Below are 21,115 nucleotides of genomic sequence, written 5' to 3'. Positions count from 1 at the left end.
CAGTTGTTTCAGAGATATTTGTCATAATATTACGAGAATTATGTGCATCATATTCTATTTATTGTTCATTCGGCATATTTGTTAAAGATCTAACCTTGAATCTTATATTATGGAAGTTACCTTTTAAGAGAAACTGTGTGATTAATGTTTTGATGCGGGTTTTTTTTGAATCCGTTAGAAGTAAAACATAAAGCTCAGTCGTTGTAAATCATTAAATGTTGTAACTACTCATGCAACATTATAAATGATGGGTAAGACCTGTGACACACACACTTTGTATGCTAACTGTGTAGGGCGATTGCTGGCTGCTTGTATGAAGGATACTTTGTGTCCTGGTAATGTGTCTTATTTCCATGCTATTTAGGTAGTATATTCCCCGATGAAAGGTCTTTGTAGAATTATATTTGTGTTCAAATATAATATATTTGTAGAATTGAAAGGTCTAAGTTTGTAGAATTATATTTGTGTTCAATTATATTTGTGTTTAATGAGTTGATTTAACTGAAATGATATCCAATGAATATATTGTAAAGGGGTCCTCAGGAGACTAAGGTTTGTTGTGATTCATGCATCGCGTAATATATGTGTTATTAACGAATAGAAGATCATCCATATACCGATTAGAATGTATAAAAGCTACGAGCATACCAGATTTTTTGAGTGGATAATTTTCTAACATATTCTAACTCAAACCAAGCAAGGTATATATAATTTTCTAACATATTCTAACCGAATAGAAGATCATCCATATACTGATTAGAATGTATAAAAGCTACGAGCATACCAGATTTTTTGAGTGGATAATTTTCTAACATATTCTAACTCAAACCAAGCAAGGTATAGATTGCACCATAAAGGAGAACATGAGTATCCCATTGGGATTCCTTTAGTTTTTCGGGGCATATCCGACCCTAACCCTGAGAAGAAATTGTCTAACACAAATATATTTAAAGCATCAAAGAATCCGAATGAACATTTTACTTCTGATTTCTTTTTTGTAAGGGTGATTTTGCTTTTAGATTGTTTATAAGCTTTATAACCTTTACTAGTTATTAATCTTTTAATGTTTCTCAAAGACTCCATCAAGCTATACTTCCCATGGTGAGGAATTGCTTCATAACAAGTTTTAATATCATATGTATGTATAGAATAAATCAGTTTAGGAAGGTTTAATAAAGCTTCGTATTGGTTGTTAATGATGATCCATTATGTGTTTGTATTAACCTTTGAGAATGAAGGTTTTTTTGAAAGTTCTCGGTATATTCAATAAGTCCGTTAGATAAACCTTGCAAAAAATTAGTGATCATACTAGCCACAGGGAAAAAGATACAATCATAGGCATTTGTTATCCAACGAAACTCTGATTTGTGAATTTTATAGTTTTTCATAATGTAGGGAAGGTCTCTATCAGAAGAAGGTATGACACTAAACTCCTTGCATCGTGAGTTAATGAGTGAGACAATGGTGTTATTACATTCGTGTATAGGCATGAATTCTGAAGGATGAATCAATCTGTTCTTTGCATGTAATCTAATGATTCGTTTACAAATAAAGACATGGGTTTGGGATGATTTGTCCAAACCACATATAAAAATGTGTTTTTTGATAAATTCCAATTCGTCTAAGATATCATTTTTCATGAACCAAGGAGTTTGGTTATGCCTATAGTTTGGGAAGGTGGATTGGAAGGTTTTTTCTAGTCTTTCTTCAATTAACTGAAAGTGAGACTGTGTACAATTCAGATGTAGCAATTGGCATAATTTTGCCCAACCCTTCTTGAACTCGGCCTTAACTAAATGCAGATGTACAAGGACAAGGGGCATATGGTTAAGGCCTAATGAAAGTTGACTGATTAGTAAGAACATGCTCACCAAGATGGCCAAAATCTTTCAAGAAGTTTTTAAGTCGTTTTTGGGTATGGCACTCACAAGGTTCACTAAGATCAAAAGGCTCAGCAAATGTGAAACGGTTTATATAAATATTGGCCCATATTGTTCGTGTATTTCTATCCAAATTTTATGTGAAAGTGTTCAAGATTATTTTTGATTCCAATATCCTTTAACAATTCCTCAAAAAAAGTGTGGGGGTGTATAAACTCCATAATTTTATTAGTGAAAGTTAGGTTAATAAACCGGTGTCTACTTTTTTTACCTTGTTTAAACCGTTGTAAATCATTAGTTCTAGTAATTAAATGTCGTATCTTGTCATCTGTATTGTACTCTAGCATTCTTGGAGTTTTGCCAAAGTCCTCAGATCAGTGGAATGGTCGAGGTTGTCTGATGATGATGTCGTACTGCTTGGTGTGCTAGCAATTTTTGCTGCATCAATCAAATGTTCATGAAGAGCATAAAAAATCACTACTGCATGTCGAACTTCAATGGGAAAGGTTGTTACCCATCCAATGAAAGCATATACTTGTGCGGGTCCAGAGGAATAAGGAAAGAACCTTGGGAGATTTTGAAACATAAACCATAGAAGGTGATCTGTCATAATAGCTAATATCTAATTCTCCTAAATGATTTTCTCATGTTAAAGTGTTCATTTAATATGGGGAAGTGCCAAGGGAGAAAAAGCTAGAATATTGGTTAAGCTGGCAGACCGGTCATAGTAGGGATCCAAGGGAGGGAAAATAGGGATCCAAAGGGGGGGCCATTTGCAAAAGAGCAATGTGCAACAATGGGCTTTAAAGACCCTAAGGTTCAGCCCATTAAGACTTCCAAAATGCTTAAGGTTCCAAAATTCAAAGGTTGTGTCCAATGGTCAAGCTTAGTTAAAATTGGATGCTTTGACTGGTCTAAAAATCATGTCTACTTGTAGTTCCAAGATTCTATCATTCGAGTGGATCTTGTAACTGGTCGAGCACATCCTTTAGGAAACAGGTCTCTTAATTGATCATAGATCTGACACCAGAGTTCACTCGGCCCCATTGTAGTATTATTACACATGTAAAGCGGACACTGATGTTGGGGAAGATTCTCCTTATATGGATGTTCTACTTGGGATGACTTAATTTGACAATGTGGATAGGGTCCACCTAGCAGCAACCATAGACACTTGGAGAAACGGGAGGACAACCTGGGTGACACCCGAGGGGATGAAATGCCATCACTCGTACCCTTAAATATGCTACAAGCAATGCATATAGCTTCTGACAAAACTCATCCTAATATAACAAAGAAAACATACAAGTGGGTCCCTAAAGCTTCTTTAGTGACCATAGCTAGTGCTAAAAAACAGAAGCCTTGTAAGAAACGTCCCACTCGCTCCAAGAAATGTAAGGAAACGTGGCGTTGGATTCCTAAACGAATATTGGAAGCCCAAGGCTACTATCAAGGAAATGATTAAATCTGGGTGCCAAATCGTAGATTGTGTTCTTACCTGTCACCTGACCCATGTGCATCCAATCCTGTAGCTCCAAAATGAATTGACGATCGTGGAAAGAAAAAAATCATAGAATGCTACACACTCGCTCTAGAACTAGTTTGGGTACCGCAGAAAGAACGATTTGTTTCACCTAGCTCAAGAAGGTGGGAGTCCCATGAAGCTTCTAGCTCCTCATGTAATGCTTCCATAGAGGTAAAAGCTTCTCCACAGCCTCCACCTACAATAATGGACCTCTATAAAGCTACAAAGGAATCCACACCTCCCAGTGTTCAAGAATCACCTGATGAACCACTTCAAGTTCGATCTTAGGAGAGTACCTTACCACCCTTGCAACTCGATGAGGCACCTAAGGTAATAGAAAACTAATGGAAAAAATCCTCAACTATTACCAACTGGAACAATTGGTTTCAAAGGGTGACGCACACATTTCAAACAATATGATCTATTACCCAAGGAAGGGGGGAAGTCTTCATTCACGTCAGCCTATTAAATTATTTCCCTCTTACCCTTCTTTCCTTGACCTCTCAATCACCAATCTTAGGGAATGTAGATATAAAGCCTTATACTCACAAAAAAGAAAAAAAGTAAAGAGCAAGAGCAATTAGCAAGCGAGTATGCACAATAAAAGTCAAAACATTAATTAGACCTACACATTCACATCCGGTACACTGAAACAAAAACCTATGTCATCAAACACCTTTGATCCTCATCACTCGAGTGATGGAGGGTAGGTAAGATTAGTACGATAAGAGTGTTTCTGTTTTAGAGTTTAGTGATTAGCAAAGTTCTTTCTTCTCACTGATGTGCCTCCTAGAGGTATTCTTTGCGTTTCCTCGTGTATACAATAACGTGTTGCTATGGTTAGGATTTGGACCTTCATGGAATCTTTCTCTTGTTCACTCTTCAAACCAAGCGCAATCATCAACACAAACAGGTGTTTTTTGTTCATTAGCATTGTCCCTTATCTTTTTTGCATCTATGTTTGTTTGCTTTAATTGTGATTGGTAGCATAATATTCAACGTATTTGCTTAATACCAAACGTTAAATTCAATGTAATTTTTTGTCATAATCACTTGTTTAGGTTTAAAAATCAAGCACTTCTACTAAGCTAGTTTGACCAAGCTATGCGTTAGAGATCTTCTTTTAATACCATAGGGGATGCCTTCCTAATAATCTATGGTTACTTAGGTTTTTAATCCGATTTAGGCAGCATTGTGTGCAATATACTAGGGATTTCTAGTGAGCTTAGTGCCTATTGACCTTTAGCTTAAGTATTTTAAAGGCAGTTTACGAATGTGATGAGCCTGGGGAGGGTAACAGTGTTATATAACCCCCAAAGTTACAAAATTAAAATGCTGAAAACGAACAAAAAAAAATCAAAGTGCCACAATGTAAATCTTAAGCTGGAAGAGAAATCTTAGCTTGATTTGGTACTTCATTCACATGTATCGCTTATGGTACTAGAGCCCTAGAGGTTCCTAGTGTGGTGCTTTCCCTTGAAAAGCAAAAAACCAAAGGCATACAAAATAAGCACACACATCAATATTAAATCACTGTGAAAATACTTTGGGGGTCAAAGAAAAGTAAATAAGTCAGGTGATGATTTCATGAGAATTTCTTTTATCGTAGCTTAACTACGAGGTCTTCTAGGTATAACCTCTAGTCAACCTTCAAACATGAAATACTTGGCTCTCACAATTAAACAACTTAATTGATCAGAGAAAATTTAGAAGCTTACCCATGGTATTAATAGTTGGCCTCTAAAGCCTTTCTATCGTTAAATTAGCGACCCCATACTTGTTTAATTTTTGACCTTCACAACTGTTTATGCAATTAGTTATATTACAATTTAATGTTTATTACTGAAACAAATGGTTTAAAATTCTGTTATCAATCAATTTGTCTGCCTACGATTGCATATGCTTTTTAATTGATTATGAGGATGCATTTACTATGCAACTTTTGTTTAAATTTGCAGTGACTGAAGAAGGCTAAGGACATTCATCTCAAATGCTCTTCCATCTCGATAAACAAGCTTCAACTCAATAGCTTCCGAGGACGGAATCTACATCAGGAAGGGGGGCATGTTAACCCTCACAGCTCACGGACACCTTATCACCTACGACTGATGTCGTATTATTTATTTGATAGAGTCAGGGACCAGGCTTGTCGGTCCAATAGGAAAAGGGTAAGAGTGATCGCCAATGAGAGGCGCACTCTAACAGGAACATTCAAGGGTTAGTTGGCTAAGTATGGGCGCCCAAGTGTGAATGGGGCGAGCTCATATAAAAGTCACCTAAACCTAAAAATCATTCATTCTTTCATTTGTGCAATTGAAGAGTGCTCTTGCTCCATCTCCATCTTCTTCTTCTTCATCTCCTTGTGTGTGTGTGTGTGTGTGTGTGTGTATGCTAGAGAGAGAGAGAGAGAGAGAGAGAGAGAGAGAGAGAGAGAGAGCATTGCGATGACGACACGACGGCGGTGAAGTGGTTGAGCAGCGGCTCCTTCTTCTTCGCGGCGAGGAATTCTCCACGAAGACGAGCGTAGGGCGGTGAGTGACACACCCTTGCTCTCTTGAGTTTGCTAGATTAGTTTAGTTGTGTGCTTGGAGCCATTTGTGGCTCGCACACAGTATATCGGCAAGTCCCTTGCATTGACACATGCAATAGACGCACACAAAGAAATTGACAACTTGAGGATCGGATTTACTTGGAGCCGGTCCCCCCTCCAAAAGGCTTTTGTATTATAGATTCTCCCATGAAGAGAGATTTGGTACGATACATGCTTTGTGTTCCTTGAGACCTTGTTGGTGCAATGAAGATGGTAAGCTTCATGCACGAAGATTATGCCAGTGACTACCTTGCAAAAACATTAACTTGTCCCCGGCCTCAATCCCAATACCTCAAACACCTTCAAAGGTGGAGAGAGCTAGCAAGGAGTGAGGGAAGGGAAGAGGAAGAAGAACTAGCATACGAGAAATACATAGTATTCTCACTTATCACTACTCTTAGAGCATAGCATAATCATGGAGATGAAGAAGATGGCAAGCATTGCTTTGAAGCATGACTCTTGGTTGGATTTGCATTCCATAGCCAACAGATGTTGATGTAAGCTCTCAACTTCTCTAGCTTAGAGAAGGAGATCAAGTTCTTGCTTCACACAATGAGAGAGTGTGTGGATGCGAATGAGCAAAAAGGGAGCCTCCTCTTGCCTAGGTCGATCCCTCTTTCCTTTTATACTACCTTGCCTCTCATTGGCTTGTGCCATGCCTAGCCAATCACAAGCTTTAGTCATAACTAGCAATAGAGGTAGCACTTAGACAAGTGTCCTCCTTTCCCCTTTGAGAGAGAGGGCTTGAAAAATTCTTGTGAATAATTAAATAATAAAAAAAAATTAAATTCTCATTGGACCCCTTTAAAGGCCATCCAATAGGCTTTAGGCACACTATGAGGGCAACATGGGTAAGAGCTTGACTTGTGTCCTTATTGCCTCTTGTGGAAAGGGCTTGCTGTGAGTGTGTGTGTGTATTGTCTCCCATGCCCCTACCTTTAGGGCTCACCCCTCCTTTGTAGGGATCCTGGTTGACTTGCATACTACAAGAATCTTGGCCTTCAAGCATGACAAGCACCTCAAGAGCACCTTAGCCATCAAGCACGACAAGCACCTTAGTCAGCTCAAGCACCTCAAGCACATGCTCAACTTACTCTAAGGTCTAAGGACTTTTAATTCTAACCTTTGAAGGTATTTAATGAAGCTATCCTCCTAAGGTCTTTTAAGCTCCATTATTTACACATTGTTCTTCAGTAGACCATCTCCTTTTGAGCCCTTGTCAAGATATAACCATCTCTCATTTTGGCCCCATGTTGAGCTAGGTCTAACAGCACATATCTATGTTCTAGCTCTTGTTTCCCTTTTATCTTCCCATATTAAATGATCAGTTTAACATGAGAAAATTATTTGGGTAAAGCTAGATATTAGATTTTATGACAATAGATTTGATCCGCAATTAACTCGTAGGACTCAATTTCAAGACCTTAAACACCTCGTAGGAGATAGGATCTATAAAGATTAAGTGAGAACTCAGGTTGGAAAAGAGGAATACATAAGCATTAAAAAGTAATAACATGTTCTGTTGTTAATTAAACAAGCAATATACTTAGCCATGGAGAGAGAGAGAGAGAGAGAGAGAGAGAGAGAGAGAGAGAGAGAGAAGATGATGAGCCTTGAGAAGAGCATGGAGACCTTTCTTTAAACTAAGGATTGTATGGAGCTTCAAGAGCCAAGAAGACAGAAGTACCCCCACTCTCTTCAGTGTAGTCTTGCAAAAATATGAAAAAATTTCCCTTTTGTTCTTCTCAAATAAAAAACTCTAAGCATGAAAGTTACTCATCTTGCTGTTTCTAGTAAGACACGCGTGACACGAGCCATTTTTAAAGAAACACCTTCCTTATCGAGTTATAAAAAATACTCACATTAAACAGTTTTGTATTTTTAGAACTACTTCTTTTACCTTTTCTCTTGTATGGGAGGCTTGTGGACCATGTCCCTTATCTCCACATAGCTTAAGCTTTGCATTGTGATAATAACACTTTGATTCTCACCCACCTTTTGATTAGCCATATTGTCTATTTTCACAGGTTTTCGGAATCCATTTCGGACTCATAGATATTCTTTTTTGTCTCGTAAAATCACAGTTGAATCTTTACTGAAATTTGTCACTTTTATAAAATGCATTTACCTTTTGGAACTCTCTGGTCCTAGAATACATTTTACTACCCATTTTACATTATTAGCCCTGCTACTTTGTTTTTATTTTCTCTCACTAGAATGACCAATTCTAAAGAGAGAAAATCGTTTTAGTAGACCAAAGATGAAATTTGATGACAGTACGCTTCCTGATTGTATACTTTGACACATCTAAAGCAACAACATTAGGCAAACCTCCATGGACTTGAAACAATAGTACCGTAGTACTAAAGACCAAAACATTCACTCTTGTTTGTTTGGTTCTAAGCATGGAAGCAATACTGAAGAGCAAGCCCTTCACTCTTGTTTGTTTGCTTCTAAGCATGGAAGTTTCACAAAGTAATTTATAGCAGAGCATGATGCCCAATATTGAGTGATAGACTAGGCAACTTACAAGCATGATCGCATGTAGCTCGTACCTTGCATAGATTTCTCCTTGCCCACAACTTCAAGGAAAGGTAGTGCATGTATCTATTCAACATTAAAAGCCTGTATTGAAATACGATCTAGCTACTCAGACCAGTTTATAGCCATTATTGCTAGGCTAGAGTTGTAAAGCAAGCTAGGTAAAGATAAGCTGTTAGAGCGTGCATCTACAAAAATGGGAGGGATGCAATGAGGTTGGATGGCTATAGGCACGACAACACATAAGGCTGCACTGCATACGTCCTCATCATATTCTTTTTGACCTTGTCCGCCTTCAAACTTTGCCATCGCCTTCTCTAGAGCCCCAGGCCCCTCTGTCCATTTCTTTATGGGGGCAAGTTGCATGCACATGACAAATGGGACTAGTCCCACAATAATCGAGGCTCCAAACTTCAGCGTGGAAACACTTGTTGCACTATCATAATAAGCAAAATCTTTCACTCAAAATCACTCTGTCACTTCTCCATGCCTCTTGAATCTCGAGTTTTCCCATATTTCGGTGCTTCTTCACTTTCTTGTTAGTGTTCGTGCCGTAGTAAGTGCTGAGTAGCCTATCCACCAATCATTTTTTTTTGCTTCCAAATAAACAGAAGTGTATTTTTTGCCATGAAAAAAGAGGTCACCTCTACGGCCTCTGTCCTTTGGGGGAGAGAGAAAAAGGCTGATTTCTGAATGAATTCGAGAAATAGGATTTGGAAGCTGTGCCAAGTGTATAAAGATTGAGATTGTCCTTAAAAGCCAGATAGATTCCCATCATCAAGAATTTCATTGCTTTTGAAAAACTTTATAGTATAGAAATGAGCTATTTCATGTGAGCTTTTTTGAATGGACCCAACTAACTGTTCACACACCTACGCACGAAATCTCTCTCCCCCTCTCTCTCTCTCTCTGTCTCTCTCGGGCGCACACGCACACGCACACACACTCCGCAGAAGGCCAGCTCCGCACGCGCGCGCGCGCACCGCAGCTCACGTTCTTTTCTTTCTGCGAACCCTCAGCCAGCTCCTCTTGATTCGCTTCATTTTTCTTTGGCTAATTTTTGCAACAAGAAGCGCCACCCTGTGGAAGCTCATTCGCCATTTCAAGCATTATCTTGTCTGATGCTGATCATCGTTTCTGAGCCTACTTTTCCTTGAAGAAACCTGGTTATGGCTTCCTTTGGAGGCGTGGTGTTGAGCGATCCTTGGCTCTCGACGCAGTTCACGCAACTTGAGCTACGAAAATTGAAAACCCAGGTAGTCGTTTAGCTTGTATCTCCGTGAAGGCTGTAATGATCATGCGGATAACTAGCGATCTTGGTGATTAGAGTAGCAGAGTTAGTATCATGAAACCACAGCTAGCTGCAAGATCCGATTGGTACTCGCAAAGTCGGCAATACAAAAATTTAGGAGTAGTCCAATCTGCTGCACGCTCTTAGTTATGCATTTATGTGATCAGCCCACATGTTTCAGCCCTGCTTTGGAAACATACACTCATGTTCTACCCGATCCAATCATTGCTTGCCGTTTTTCTTGCTTCATAACATAGCCATCGACCTTATTTTCTACCTTTTGACAGCTTTTACCTGGCTGTACTAGGAGACCCATTTGCAAATTCTTTTGAGTAATAACCACGGGGCTTCTTGGTTGCAGTTTGATTCTCTTGCAGGCACTGGTGGCCTGTTATCCATTTCTGATCTTGATTCTGATTTAAGCAAATTCAAATCTTTACAATGGTCGATAACACATGATGAATTGACATCTACTTTGAAGAATGAAGGAGTAAACCTAGATGTGGGGCTTGACTTCGAGGCATTTTTAAAGGTATAGTAAGTTCAGTTTCTAGTTGTTTTGTGCAAAAGGAATAATGTGCATCTTTTTGATTGTGGCAAGTCATTTTGTTTTGCTCCAGATGTATCTCCACCTCCTAAAGGGAAGGGACCAAAAGGGTGGCTTTCAAAAAAATTCATCAGCTTTCTTGAAGACGGCATCAACGACATTGCTACACACTGTCAGTGATTCTGAAAAGAAAGCATATGTTGATCACATCAATACTTACCTCCGTGAAGATCCTGCCTTGAAAAAACACCTTCCTATTGACCCCTCTTCCAACCAGCTTTTTAGCATTGCGAAAGATGGTGTTCTTCTATGGTACGTGTTGTTTTACTTCCAAGTGTTCATGAGTTGAACTGGGTTTATATGAAAATGGAGGGCTTAAGTATAAGCACTTGGTGTTTTCATTTGTTGTTTTACACCGTTGTAAAAGATTTTTTCCCCATTTCCACAGTAAATTGATAAATCTGGCTGTTCCTGGGACCATCGATGAAAGGGCGCTTAATGTCAAAGAGCATCTCAATCCATGGGAAAGGAATGAAAATCATACTCTATGTCTGAACTCAGCGAAGGCAATTGGATGCTCAGTTGTAAATATTGGCACTGAAGATCTTGCAGAGGGTAGGGTAAGTCCTCTACTAAAGCTTTGTAGAGGTATGGCTGTGTTATTCTAGTTGGTTATTAGTTTAGCGCATGTGTGAAATTTTGGGAGAGTAGAAGCTTTGTTGGACTTCATTGGTTACTCAAATGCCAATACGGAGCTGGATTCTTTACCGTGAGTCTGGTATCATTGATGTTCATAGCTGTGATGGATATTAGTGGGGATGTCTCTAGTGTCAAATACTATGCTGATGCAGGTCTGGTTATAGTAATGCAGATGCCTACCACGAGTCTTTAACTTGCACCTTCTTCTATTTGTTTTTCCTAGACTCACCTAGGACGTTTAGATTTGGCAGTGTGACGCTTCCGTCAGAGTTATGACTAGTTGATATTGTGGATATTGTTCCTACCTTTAGTTGTGTTATGTCTTATCAACTATCTTTTTGTTGTACTAATTCTTTCTATTTAATGCGTTTGTTTAATGCTAGCTTTCATTATGGCCAAGTTTGCACCGCATTGGTGGGACTGAGATTGCACGGCTTTATTATGGACAAACTGCCACTCTTTCAATACTCTTTGGAGGCGTAATCACTTGCATTCACACGCTCAGATAAGAACAGGATTATTGGATAGAATCTCACACAAATTGATATAGAGAGGACATGAATGAATCCATTTCAGGAGTAAGAGAACGATTTTCACAAAAAAGCATTTTCGTCACACTTCTCTGGATGGATTTATTTTATGACAGAGATATGTGGATTCACACCTCGTTCGGATGTCGCTGTGCCATAGGATAACTTTGCATCTTCGTGATAGGTATATATAACTCGGTATATGCAGAGGAGCAGATATGCCAGCTATCTGACTTAGAGCTCGAGACAAAGGAGCGTTACATATGTTGGAGCCCTTCAGATTATGAGATATGGGGATGATTACATTGTGTCTTCGGATGGCTTTGTGCCTTTATCGAGGGTGATGGATTACACCAATCAGAGATTCATTGGGCTTGTCTTGCTAGACTTACACACAGACATGCTTTATTATGGAGTACGACACACTGTAGCAAAGGACCCATTCAAAGGTAGGTGACAATTTTTTTCTAAAGTGGTAGCCCTAAGAAGAACCTCGAACTTCTTTTTGATTTCTGGGATGCTCCTGGATAGAGCTACGGAGATTAGTAGATCTCGATGTCCTTGTTCTTCTCACATATCATATCACCGATATATTTACCATCGCTGCATCTGGACCATTGTAGAGATGCATAGAGTAGCTCCTATGAGGTTATTTAGAGGAGGTGGATGCCATGATGCAGCGGCCCTTGAAAGAGTTCATGTGATGTTACTTACAATGATAGCCCACTGCTTAATCACAACCCAATTGTCCCTGGATGCAGTCTCATGCACATATGCAATGCTAACATAGACCTCTTTACAAAAAAGCATTTGCTTTCCCAAAAAGCAACCTCCTTTCTCAGAAAGCATGTGTTTTCCCTCAAAGTTTCCTCCATCTTCATTCAAGTGTTTGCTCATTATTGTGCACAATTCTAACACAGTGTGGAATTTCCTCCCGACTATGGATTATTCCCTTTTCGATGCTCCCATCACCCACCTTGTGACGCATCAGGAATACCCATCACCTAGTCTTTTCTCAGTGAAATTACGGTACAATCTCCTTCGCGATGCTCTATGTCACCCATCCTATGACGCATCAAAGATGTTCGTTCTTGGATGGTCGAATACTTCTTGCCGATGCTCCTTGTCACCCATCTGATGCGACGCATTAAAAGTGCCCGTTCTTGGATATTCCCGTTCACAGTGCTCCCATCATTGCTTTGAATGACGCACTGGAAATACTTGGTACCTGGATGTCTCCAGGAAGAAAAACCCTCTCACTTTTAATTTCAATAATTCATTTAGAGTATTTGTCACGGTGTCCCAAGCGAGAAAACCCTCTCACTTATAAATCCAATTCAGAATTATATTTCGATTAGATAAAGCTAATTTAGCAACATCCCTCTCACTTATAAACAGTTTCCTCAACTGTATAGGTCGAACTGAACTGCCTGGGGAGAAATCCGAAAAAATCGTGCTCAATGGTGAGTTGAGCTGGTCATTTCTAAAGAGAGAATTAAAAAATTTAATTAAACAAAAATTCAATAATTCAATACTTACCTTACCTGTTCGAAAGTTGATGGGGTACTCAACTCCATTAGGAGAAATTCATGTCTTTTCTCTAGTTCTTTGAGGATGTTTCACCAATCATCAATCTTATGAGTCACGTAGGCACTCTTCTTGTCATTCACGTTGTTTTAACAAATTGAAAGTTTCCTTATTTGAGAATTTGTTAACTCAATTCCGCTTTCTCAACCTCCAGAAGAATAATCTTCCTAGAAATTAATCTAGGTATCTGGGCTTGTGCGTATGGTTTGGAGGATATTAAACCTCTTGGGTTTTCCCACATAGGATATGTCCAAATCATAGAGCATTAATCTCATGTGAGGATGTTGTCCTTTGGTAAACAAAGTTTGCCATCTCACTAGAGAAGGGTCTTGTTCCAGGCCTTTGCTTATGGTACTCCGATTGTTCTAATGCGAAGATCCCTTGTGCACTGCGACACCTCTTTCTGCGTTTTCCTCCTATGAGCTGTTAGCATAGGCATTGTCTTCACGACGCTCATCGGCTTATTTTCCTTGTGGATATCATCAAGAACTTTTCTCCTCACAAGCATCATTGACAACCTGCAAAAACTTAGTCTCGGAGTATGTTAATAATACTCGACGTGCTTATGGAGAAGTGCATGCTGCAATCATAACTTGCTACTTTAGTAGTCAAACCATAGCGTACCCGATGATCAACGACCATCAGAAAACCCCTTCTCAATAGAGAAACATAGAGCTACCGAACACATTGCAAATAGAGACTCTTGTCTGAATATCATTGCGTGCCAAAAGGCACTCAAGAGAGGCATCTCAAATGCCAATCCACTTCTCGAAAAGGAAGTTGCCTCATCTCATTTCGCTTAGCAGAAAAAATTCGAGTGGTAGACGGCTCACCTTGACAACAAGGTCTGTATCTTCATGCGCTATCCATGTACCTGAAAATGTACATAATCCTCATGCTGTGTTAGAGCTTTTGTGAACTCGGGAGATTTCCTTCTCTTCTTAAGATTCTTAGAGCGCGCATGCTCAAGTGGGCTTTTGTGAACTCGGAAGATTTCCTTATCTTATTAAGATTCTTGGAGCGAGCATGCTCAAGTGGAAAAAACGCTGATTCATGCTGTATAAAAATGCTGATTTCATGCTGTCTAAAAACGCTGATTCATGCTGTATAAAAACGCTGAATTTGCTGCTGTAGAGACGCTTGAGAAGCTGCTGTTGGTGACTGAAAAACGCTGAGAACAGAGGCTGAAAAAGGCTGTTGACAGAGTCTGAAAAACGCTGATCAAGGGCTTCAAAATGCTGATCTGCAGGGCTTCAAACGCTGGTCAAAGGTGCTGAAAAACGCTGGCTTTTGCTTGGAGAAAACACAAGGTCTTCAAGGTTCTTGCTTGAGAGAGAGCGAGAGATGCTTGCTGCAAGTTCACTTGCCTGAGCACTTCCTGCTCTTCTGCCAGATAAGCCTAGCGCTAGGTTTTCTTTTATATTGCCTTGGCTCATTTGCCCTACCCAGTTTTCAACAAAAGTCACTTAAAAATATTAAGTGAAAAATGGCTAAATTAGGGAAAATAGGTTTTATGCACTAGAAAATGCTCCTGATGGATTCTGATGGTAATGCTGATGATAATGCTGTGTGCAACCAGAGGATATGCATCTACTCTTAAGTGCCTGGGCATGCACGGTCTGCGAACAGACTCACAAAAGTGCCAGAACACTTCCTAAGCTAGGCTAACTGAACCCTTGTCATGAAGTAGCTTGTCCACATGCACATAGGGTTAGATGTGCACGTGACATCCCCTCGTTTTTAAAGTGAGGTACGGGTACTGAGTTGCATGGCTTCCTTGCAGTCTGCCAACAACTCTGGATAATCTTTGAAAAACTCTTCGTCGACCCACACTGCTTCGTGGGTTCCTCGATCCTTAAACTTCAAAAAGTACTGTCTCACTTGCTTCTTGAACCATGTCGAGACCGATGCAGCAACACTTGCTCCGGCTCCATGACTTCAGCTTCATCGATGATCTCCGGTTCTTCTTCTTCCGAAATGTCCTTTGGAGGCGTTCCCTGAAACACTTTCAACCAAGAAACATGGAAAACGTTGTGCATTGACCATGAGTTAGGCAATTGCAATTTCATTGAAACCTCATTTATCTTTTTAATGACAGGAAATGGACCATACATTCGAAAAGACAACTTGGGACACTTCTTTCCAACTTGCTTAAGACGTTGCTGCATGATTCTTAAATACACCTAATCCCCTTCCTTGATCAAAACATCCTGACGATGCTTATTAGCCTGCCGTGAATAAGATTTCTGAGCATTGCTTAGCCGAAGCTTTACACTCTCAGAAATCTCATCCAATGACTGACTTTCAGCATTGGCATCAGGCATTTGACGAACCGGGCGAGTCAAAAGTGACTGGAATGGACGGCCAAAAGTTGCCTCATACGGAGTTCGACCAATGACAGAGGAAAAAAAGTCATTCAAAATAGCCTGACCCAATGGGAGATAGAGCTCCCAATGAGACTGCTGATCGTGCATATATGACTTTAAAATATCAAAAGCCAACCGATTGTAAATCTCTGTCTGACCATCTGACCGTGGATGTAAAGCCGATGAAAAATTCAACTTAGTGCCAAAATTTTCAAAGAGTGCGCGCCAAAAATTGGACGTGAACTTAACATCCCTATCTGAAACAATTGATTTTGGCAAACCACAAAGGGGGTATCAACGCTTTATAAACAACCGTGCTACATCTTGTGCAGTGACTGTGGCCTTACAAGGAATCAACATGCAAAACTTGCTGAAACGATCAACAATTGTCAAACATTGAGTGTTCCTTGAATGCAAACTAGGTGGAAGATTAGTCACAAAATTCATGGAAATATCTCAAAAAGCTCTGTCGGGAATAGGCAGCGGAAGCAAGAGGCCTTGTTGCTTACCCCAAGGAGCTTTTACCTTTTGACATATAGTGCACTGTGTGACATAACGAAACACATCTTTTCGCATTTTAAGCCAATAAAAGAATCTTTCTATTTTTTCCAAAGTGGTGTTCATTCCCCTGTGCCCACCCGTGAGAGAATCATGTGCATCATGGGCAACACACATAGACGTTGACGAAAATACAACAAACCATCACGAATGAGATAGTTGCTTGGCCCTTGGGAAGCAAGAGCTTGCAACCACTGCTTACCAAACTCGGAATCCGCATATTGGTTCTTCATGTTGTCGAAAGATACCCCCTTGTATAGAAACTGTGGATCTTGACTTGAGAGCCAAAATCTGTCCTTTGCGACTCAATGCATCTGCCAACAGGGTTAGCTTTTCCAGGCACATACTCAATCAAACCTCAAATTGCTCAAAAAATTGTGACCACCGTGCTTGGCGATCACTCGAATGTGCACTAGGCATAGACTGGAGCCACTTGAGGGCTTGGTTATCTGCGAATGTGAACTCTCTACCATAAAGAAAATGCTTCCAATGCTTAAGAGAGTGAATGACAGACAAAAGTTCTTTATCATAAATTGAATAGTTCTTTTCTGCACTATTGAGCTTCCGGCTAAGGAAAGCTACAGGACGACCATGCTGCTGAAGCACAGCACCGATGGCGACGTTTGCTCGCATCCGTCCATACCTCAAAGGGGTCATCCCAAGAGGTAAGGATAAGACACGGTGCTTCTGTCACTGCAACCTTGAGAGCTGCGAAAGCCTCAATGGCTGCCTCGGGGCAAGTCTACGTGCTGACGGCGAGTCTTTACCCCTTTCAAAACATCAGTCATAGGTGCATCAATGCGTGAAAAATTCTCTATGTGCGAACTATATGCTTGACATAGACGAAGAAAAGAACGCACATCATATGTAGTTTTGGGCAAATCCCACCTTCGTGGGGTCTAGCTTGACGCCTTCTGCAGAAATGATATAACCCAGATAAGTAACTTCAGTGAGAAAAAACTCAAATTTCTTAGCTGCAATGTACAACTGATACTCATCCAAACGGGTTGGTAATCTCTTGACATCCTTTTCATGTTGTTCCCATAATGCAGAAAAAATGAGAATATCATCAAGAAAGTGAACACACATACACCAATCATATCGCCGAAACGGCTTACTGTGAGACGATTAAATGTACCCACGGCACCTGTGAATCCAAAAGACATAACAACATACTCCCATTGCCCTCGCTCTGTGCGAAAAGCTGTCTTGAAGATGTCACCTTTGAATACCGGTACCTGATGGTATCCACTCTTGAGATCGACCTTACTGAAAACCTTTGCCCCATTGAGCCTATCAAGGAGATACTCAATGCGAGGCATCGAAAACTTGTTCTTGATTGTCGTCTTGTTCAATGCCCTGTAATCAACACACAAACGAGACAAACCATCTTTTTTGCGGACAAACAAAATAGGAGCAGCAAAAGGACTTACACTAGGACGTATGAATCCTCTGGCCACCAACTCCATGAGTTGCCGCTCTAACTCTTCCTCCTGTGTCTTATTCAAACGATAGGGAGCCTTACTAACCGGCCGTGCCCCCTCCATAAGCTCGATGCGATGATCCTCCGGCCGCTCGGGTGGGAGATGGGGTGGAAGATCATCTTGCAAAAAGAGATGTCGAAACTTGGTAAACAAATCTGAATACCTGCCTGGAGCCTGAATGCTCTGGGAAACTGAAGCAGCATAGATGAATACTGCATGTGCTCCTTATCGTAATTCACGCTTTACCTGCACATGAGAAATGAGAGGCAAAGAATGCAGACCCTCCTCAACATGAATGATCATGGGAGAGTCAATCTTGGCAATCAATGAGAGGGTTATGCTCCCGAAACCATCTAATGCCCAAAACCATATCACATCCTGAAAGAGGAGACACGAGAAATTTCCTACGGAAAGTAGCTCGTTCAACTGTAAACAACACATCAAGGCACTCTTTCGTGATAAGAGAGTCCATACCGTGAGCGAAGCCCGAGAGGAGATTGCTGACTAACCTCTAGGCGGGCTCTCTCAACAAGAGAGGCACTAATCACATCATACATACTACCTGGATCAAACAATATTATAAAACGCTGACCCTTTACATGACCATAACACTTCATGAGAGACTCATCAATGTGTGTGTCAGAGATATGAGAAGATTCAACTTGGTTCATTAAAGTGCTTGTGGTTGCTGTGGGTGCCTTAGGTTCTTTAGGTGGGGCTGTCTTAGGACAAGCCTTCTTAATGTGACCCTTGACGTGACATTGATAACATCTACCTTCCTTAGCATAAATCACTTGTTCTTCAGCCGTTATGTATCCTCCTACAATTCCTTGTGCAACTTTTTCATCCGGGGTTAGCTTAGGTTTTGCAGGTGCTTTAGCTTTACCCTTGATTCATTGTTAGAGTTCTTTTCCGAGGAATTAGAGGAAGATTGGCTAGAAGAGTTACCGTTCTTACCATTCTTACTGTTCTTACCATTTTGAGGGTTCTAAGAAGTCTGGGAGGTACTTTGAGACGACTTGTTCTCCTTAGGCTTGTCCTTGTTGTGCTTCATCTCTTGGGAGAGAGCAATTGCTACCGCCTTGTTGAGATCCGAGGGGTCGAAGACTTCTACACAAAACTTGATATATTCGTCCAACGCAAAAAGGTAACCCTCTTTGCGCTCATCATCCGATTTGCATAATCGGGTGCCGAGCTACAAAACACGGTTAGAAAGACATGACTGGCATACCATTCTGCTTGAGATTGTGCCAATCCTTTTTCAACCGTCATTCCGTGTGTAGGTTATATCAAATGTACCACACCTCCTATAGGAAGAGTCAAGCCAACCTACTCCAAAGTTCGGCTCACAATGCTCTTGTCTGCCTCACCATCCTCTGAAGACTGGATAGGTACTCTAGGCTCCATCAAGGAAGTAGGAGCAATGGCCTGAGCCTTGTGCCAAGAAAGAAGTTTGACAAGATTTCTATCCTTCTTGCAGTCCTTGTGAGTGCTTGGTGAAGATGAAGGTAGGTGAATCAAATGTGTAGAAGCTGAGAAAAGTGCAACAGTAGCTGCTCTACCGGACTTCAAATTCATATCAAACTTCTTTGGGTCTTTCCTCCAAATATGAGTGTAGTGATAAGACATAAAACAACTAAGAGTCTCTTCCATCACAAATTGATGACGTGGCAGTTCTGCCCGGACACACACGCAGGCAGACTACTGACGTGGCAGGCAGGCTGTACTTTTGCGTTGCCTGCTGACGTGGTGAGACAAAAGGGGTTCCGAGATTTGCGCTGATAGTGTTGACGTGGCAGCCTGTACGGATTTCCACAAATTCCACTGCTGATTTTACTGGCAGATTTTTGACCAATTGCTTTGGGGATTATTGCTTTTGAGTTTGAACCTTTTGGGGCTCTGCTTTTGGCATCCCTTGTAATGTTTATAAGTGACCTAAGGGTCTCACTTCTCAGAGCATTTGGGCACAGAGTCTGAGAGTAGAGGTCCCGCGGGCAGCTGTACTTTGCTCAAAGATTAATATAAAAGAAAATATCGAAAGGGACGCCAGTCTTTGGGGCCAATCTCTCTTGGCACGGAACTACGCTGGTTCGTGTCGACTCTTGAAATTGTGAAGTGTTTTGAAGTGAATCTCTGTTGTGTCGTGACAAAATCTAGACTTGGGGTGCCCAAGTCGGTGATAGTGGTATCAGGCGTGTGCTTTTTTCAAAGCACACCGGTCCTATCAAAGAGCAGACAGAGCACTTGGGAATAATTTTGGAAATTGTTATTTGAAGTATCTTTGGGCCCCGACCCCGGACTAATTAGCCACTCCCACCCTTCCTTCATCGCGCATTTGGCGCGTTTCCGTCTTCATCGCTGTGTCTTACAGGGCATAAAGCCATTCAGAATCCCAGATTACACATGGGTTCTCGTGAAGAATCTGATGGAGATAACCCCTCTCAACGGGAAGGCAAAGAAAATTTCAAATCTGACGCGGGAACTGAAGAAAAGAATGAAGATTTTGGCAAATTTTTTGACAGAGAGTTTGGTCAGAGCGAAGTACAAGCGTCAACCGCAGGTTGATACATGTGTGAAAAGATTGATCAAGTACCCCAGAAACCCGAATTTTCCAATTGATGAGATTCACTCGAGATGGCGTGAGGCCATTGAGTCTCCTCTCAAGATGGGGTGGAAAGCTGAAAGGACAGAGGAGTGCAGAAAAGCGGAAGCTTTACTCACAGGAGGAGTTGGAATAGGACTGTTGACCAGAAGATGAACCAGATACTGGAAAGGACATTGAAAGGGATACTGATGTACTGATAATCTTGTTGTTTGTGAGATAACCGGAAATAGGAGCGAGGAACTGGCTTCTATATGGATTGGGAAGCATGGAGCTGGACATCCACTCTTTTGCAACGAGGTAAGCCATCTCCTTGCCTGTTTTGCAAGTGAAATCAAGGATGAGATGGTGAGATTGAGAGTGAGACAGCTCAGGAATGAATCGAATATCCTTTCGATTCGAGATATGAATGATGATTTTGAATGAATGAATGATGACGCATGTTGAATGATTCTAGTGCATCAAGATTCCCATATGAATGAGATGACTGGATAGTGTAGTGAGCGCATCAAGAGTTCTTGCGGGATGAGATGGCTACACAGGGATCTAGGTGCATCAAGACTTCTAGATGGATGAGATTGAAACACTATTTTCAATATGAACTAAGTGTGTGAATGAAGAACTCTGAAATAGGAATTTCTGAAGATGAATTTGATTTATGTATGAGATTAATGTTCTCTGGAAGAACTTGCTAGATGTGTGTAGATAACAGGTGAAATCGATGATAATGGATGACCAATTGGGAGCGATAACGACTCCAGAATGAACTCGACAACGATAAGTATCATGAACTTTGAATGAAACTAATGGAAGAACGTGCTATTTTGAGAACAGGTACCAAGATTAAGAATGAGATAATGATGATTTTGGAGCAATGATAACTCCCGAATGCTGCTCTGGCTCCCGAATGCTGCA

General features: G+C 40.7%; 1 protein-coding gene across 1 annotated transcript in view; it reads left to right on the top strand.

Moving 5' to 3' along the window:
* The first annotated feature begins 9,403 nt into the window (after nt 1-9,403).
* Nucleotides 9,404-21,115, top strand: part of LOC147419169 (fimbrin-1-like) — a 65,312-nt gene continuing 53,600 nt past the window's right edge. The window contains exons 1-4 of the mRNA XM_086506417.1: nt 9,404-9,792; nt 10,189-10,359; nt 10,448-10,686; nt 10,823-10,994. Coding sequence (XP_086362543.1) covers nt 9,706-9,792; nt 10,189-10,359; nt 10,448-10,686; nt 10,823-10,994 — 669 coding nt within the window. The 5' untranslated portion in view covers nt 9,404-9,705. The remainder of the gene's footprint in view (nt 9,793-10,188; nt 10,360-10,447; nt 10,687-10,822; nt 10,995-21,115) is intronic.

The sequence above is a fragment of the Adiantum capillus-veneris genome, chromosome 29, assembly GCF_014529385.1.
Source record: "Adiantum capillus-veneris isolate H3 chromosome 29, ASM1452938v2, whole genome shotgun sequence".
Lineage (NCBI taxonomy): Eukaryota > Viridiplantae > Streptophyta > Polypodiopsida > Polypodiales > Pteridaceae > Adiantum > Adiantum capillus-veneris.
This window is presented reverse-complemented; position numbering and strand designations above follow the sequence as displayed.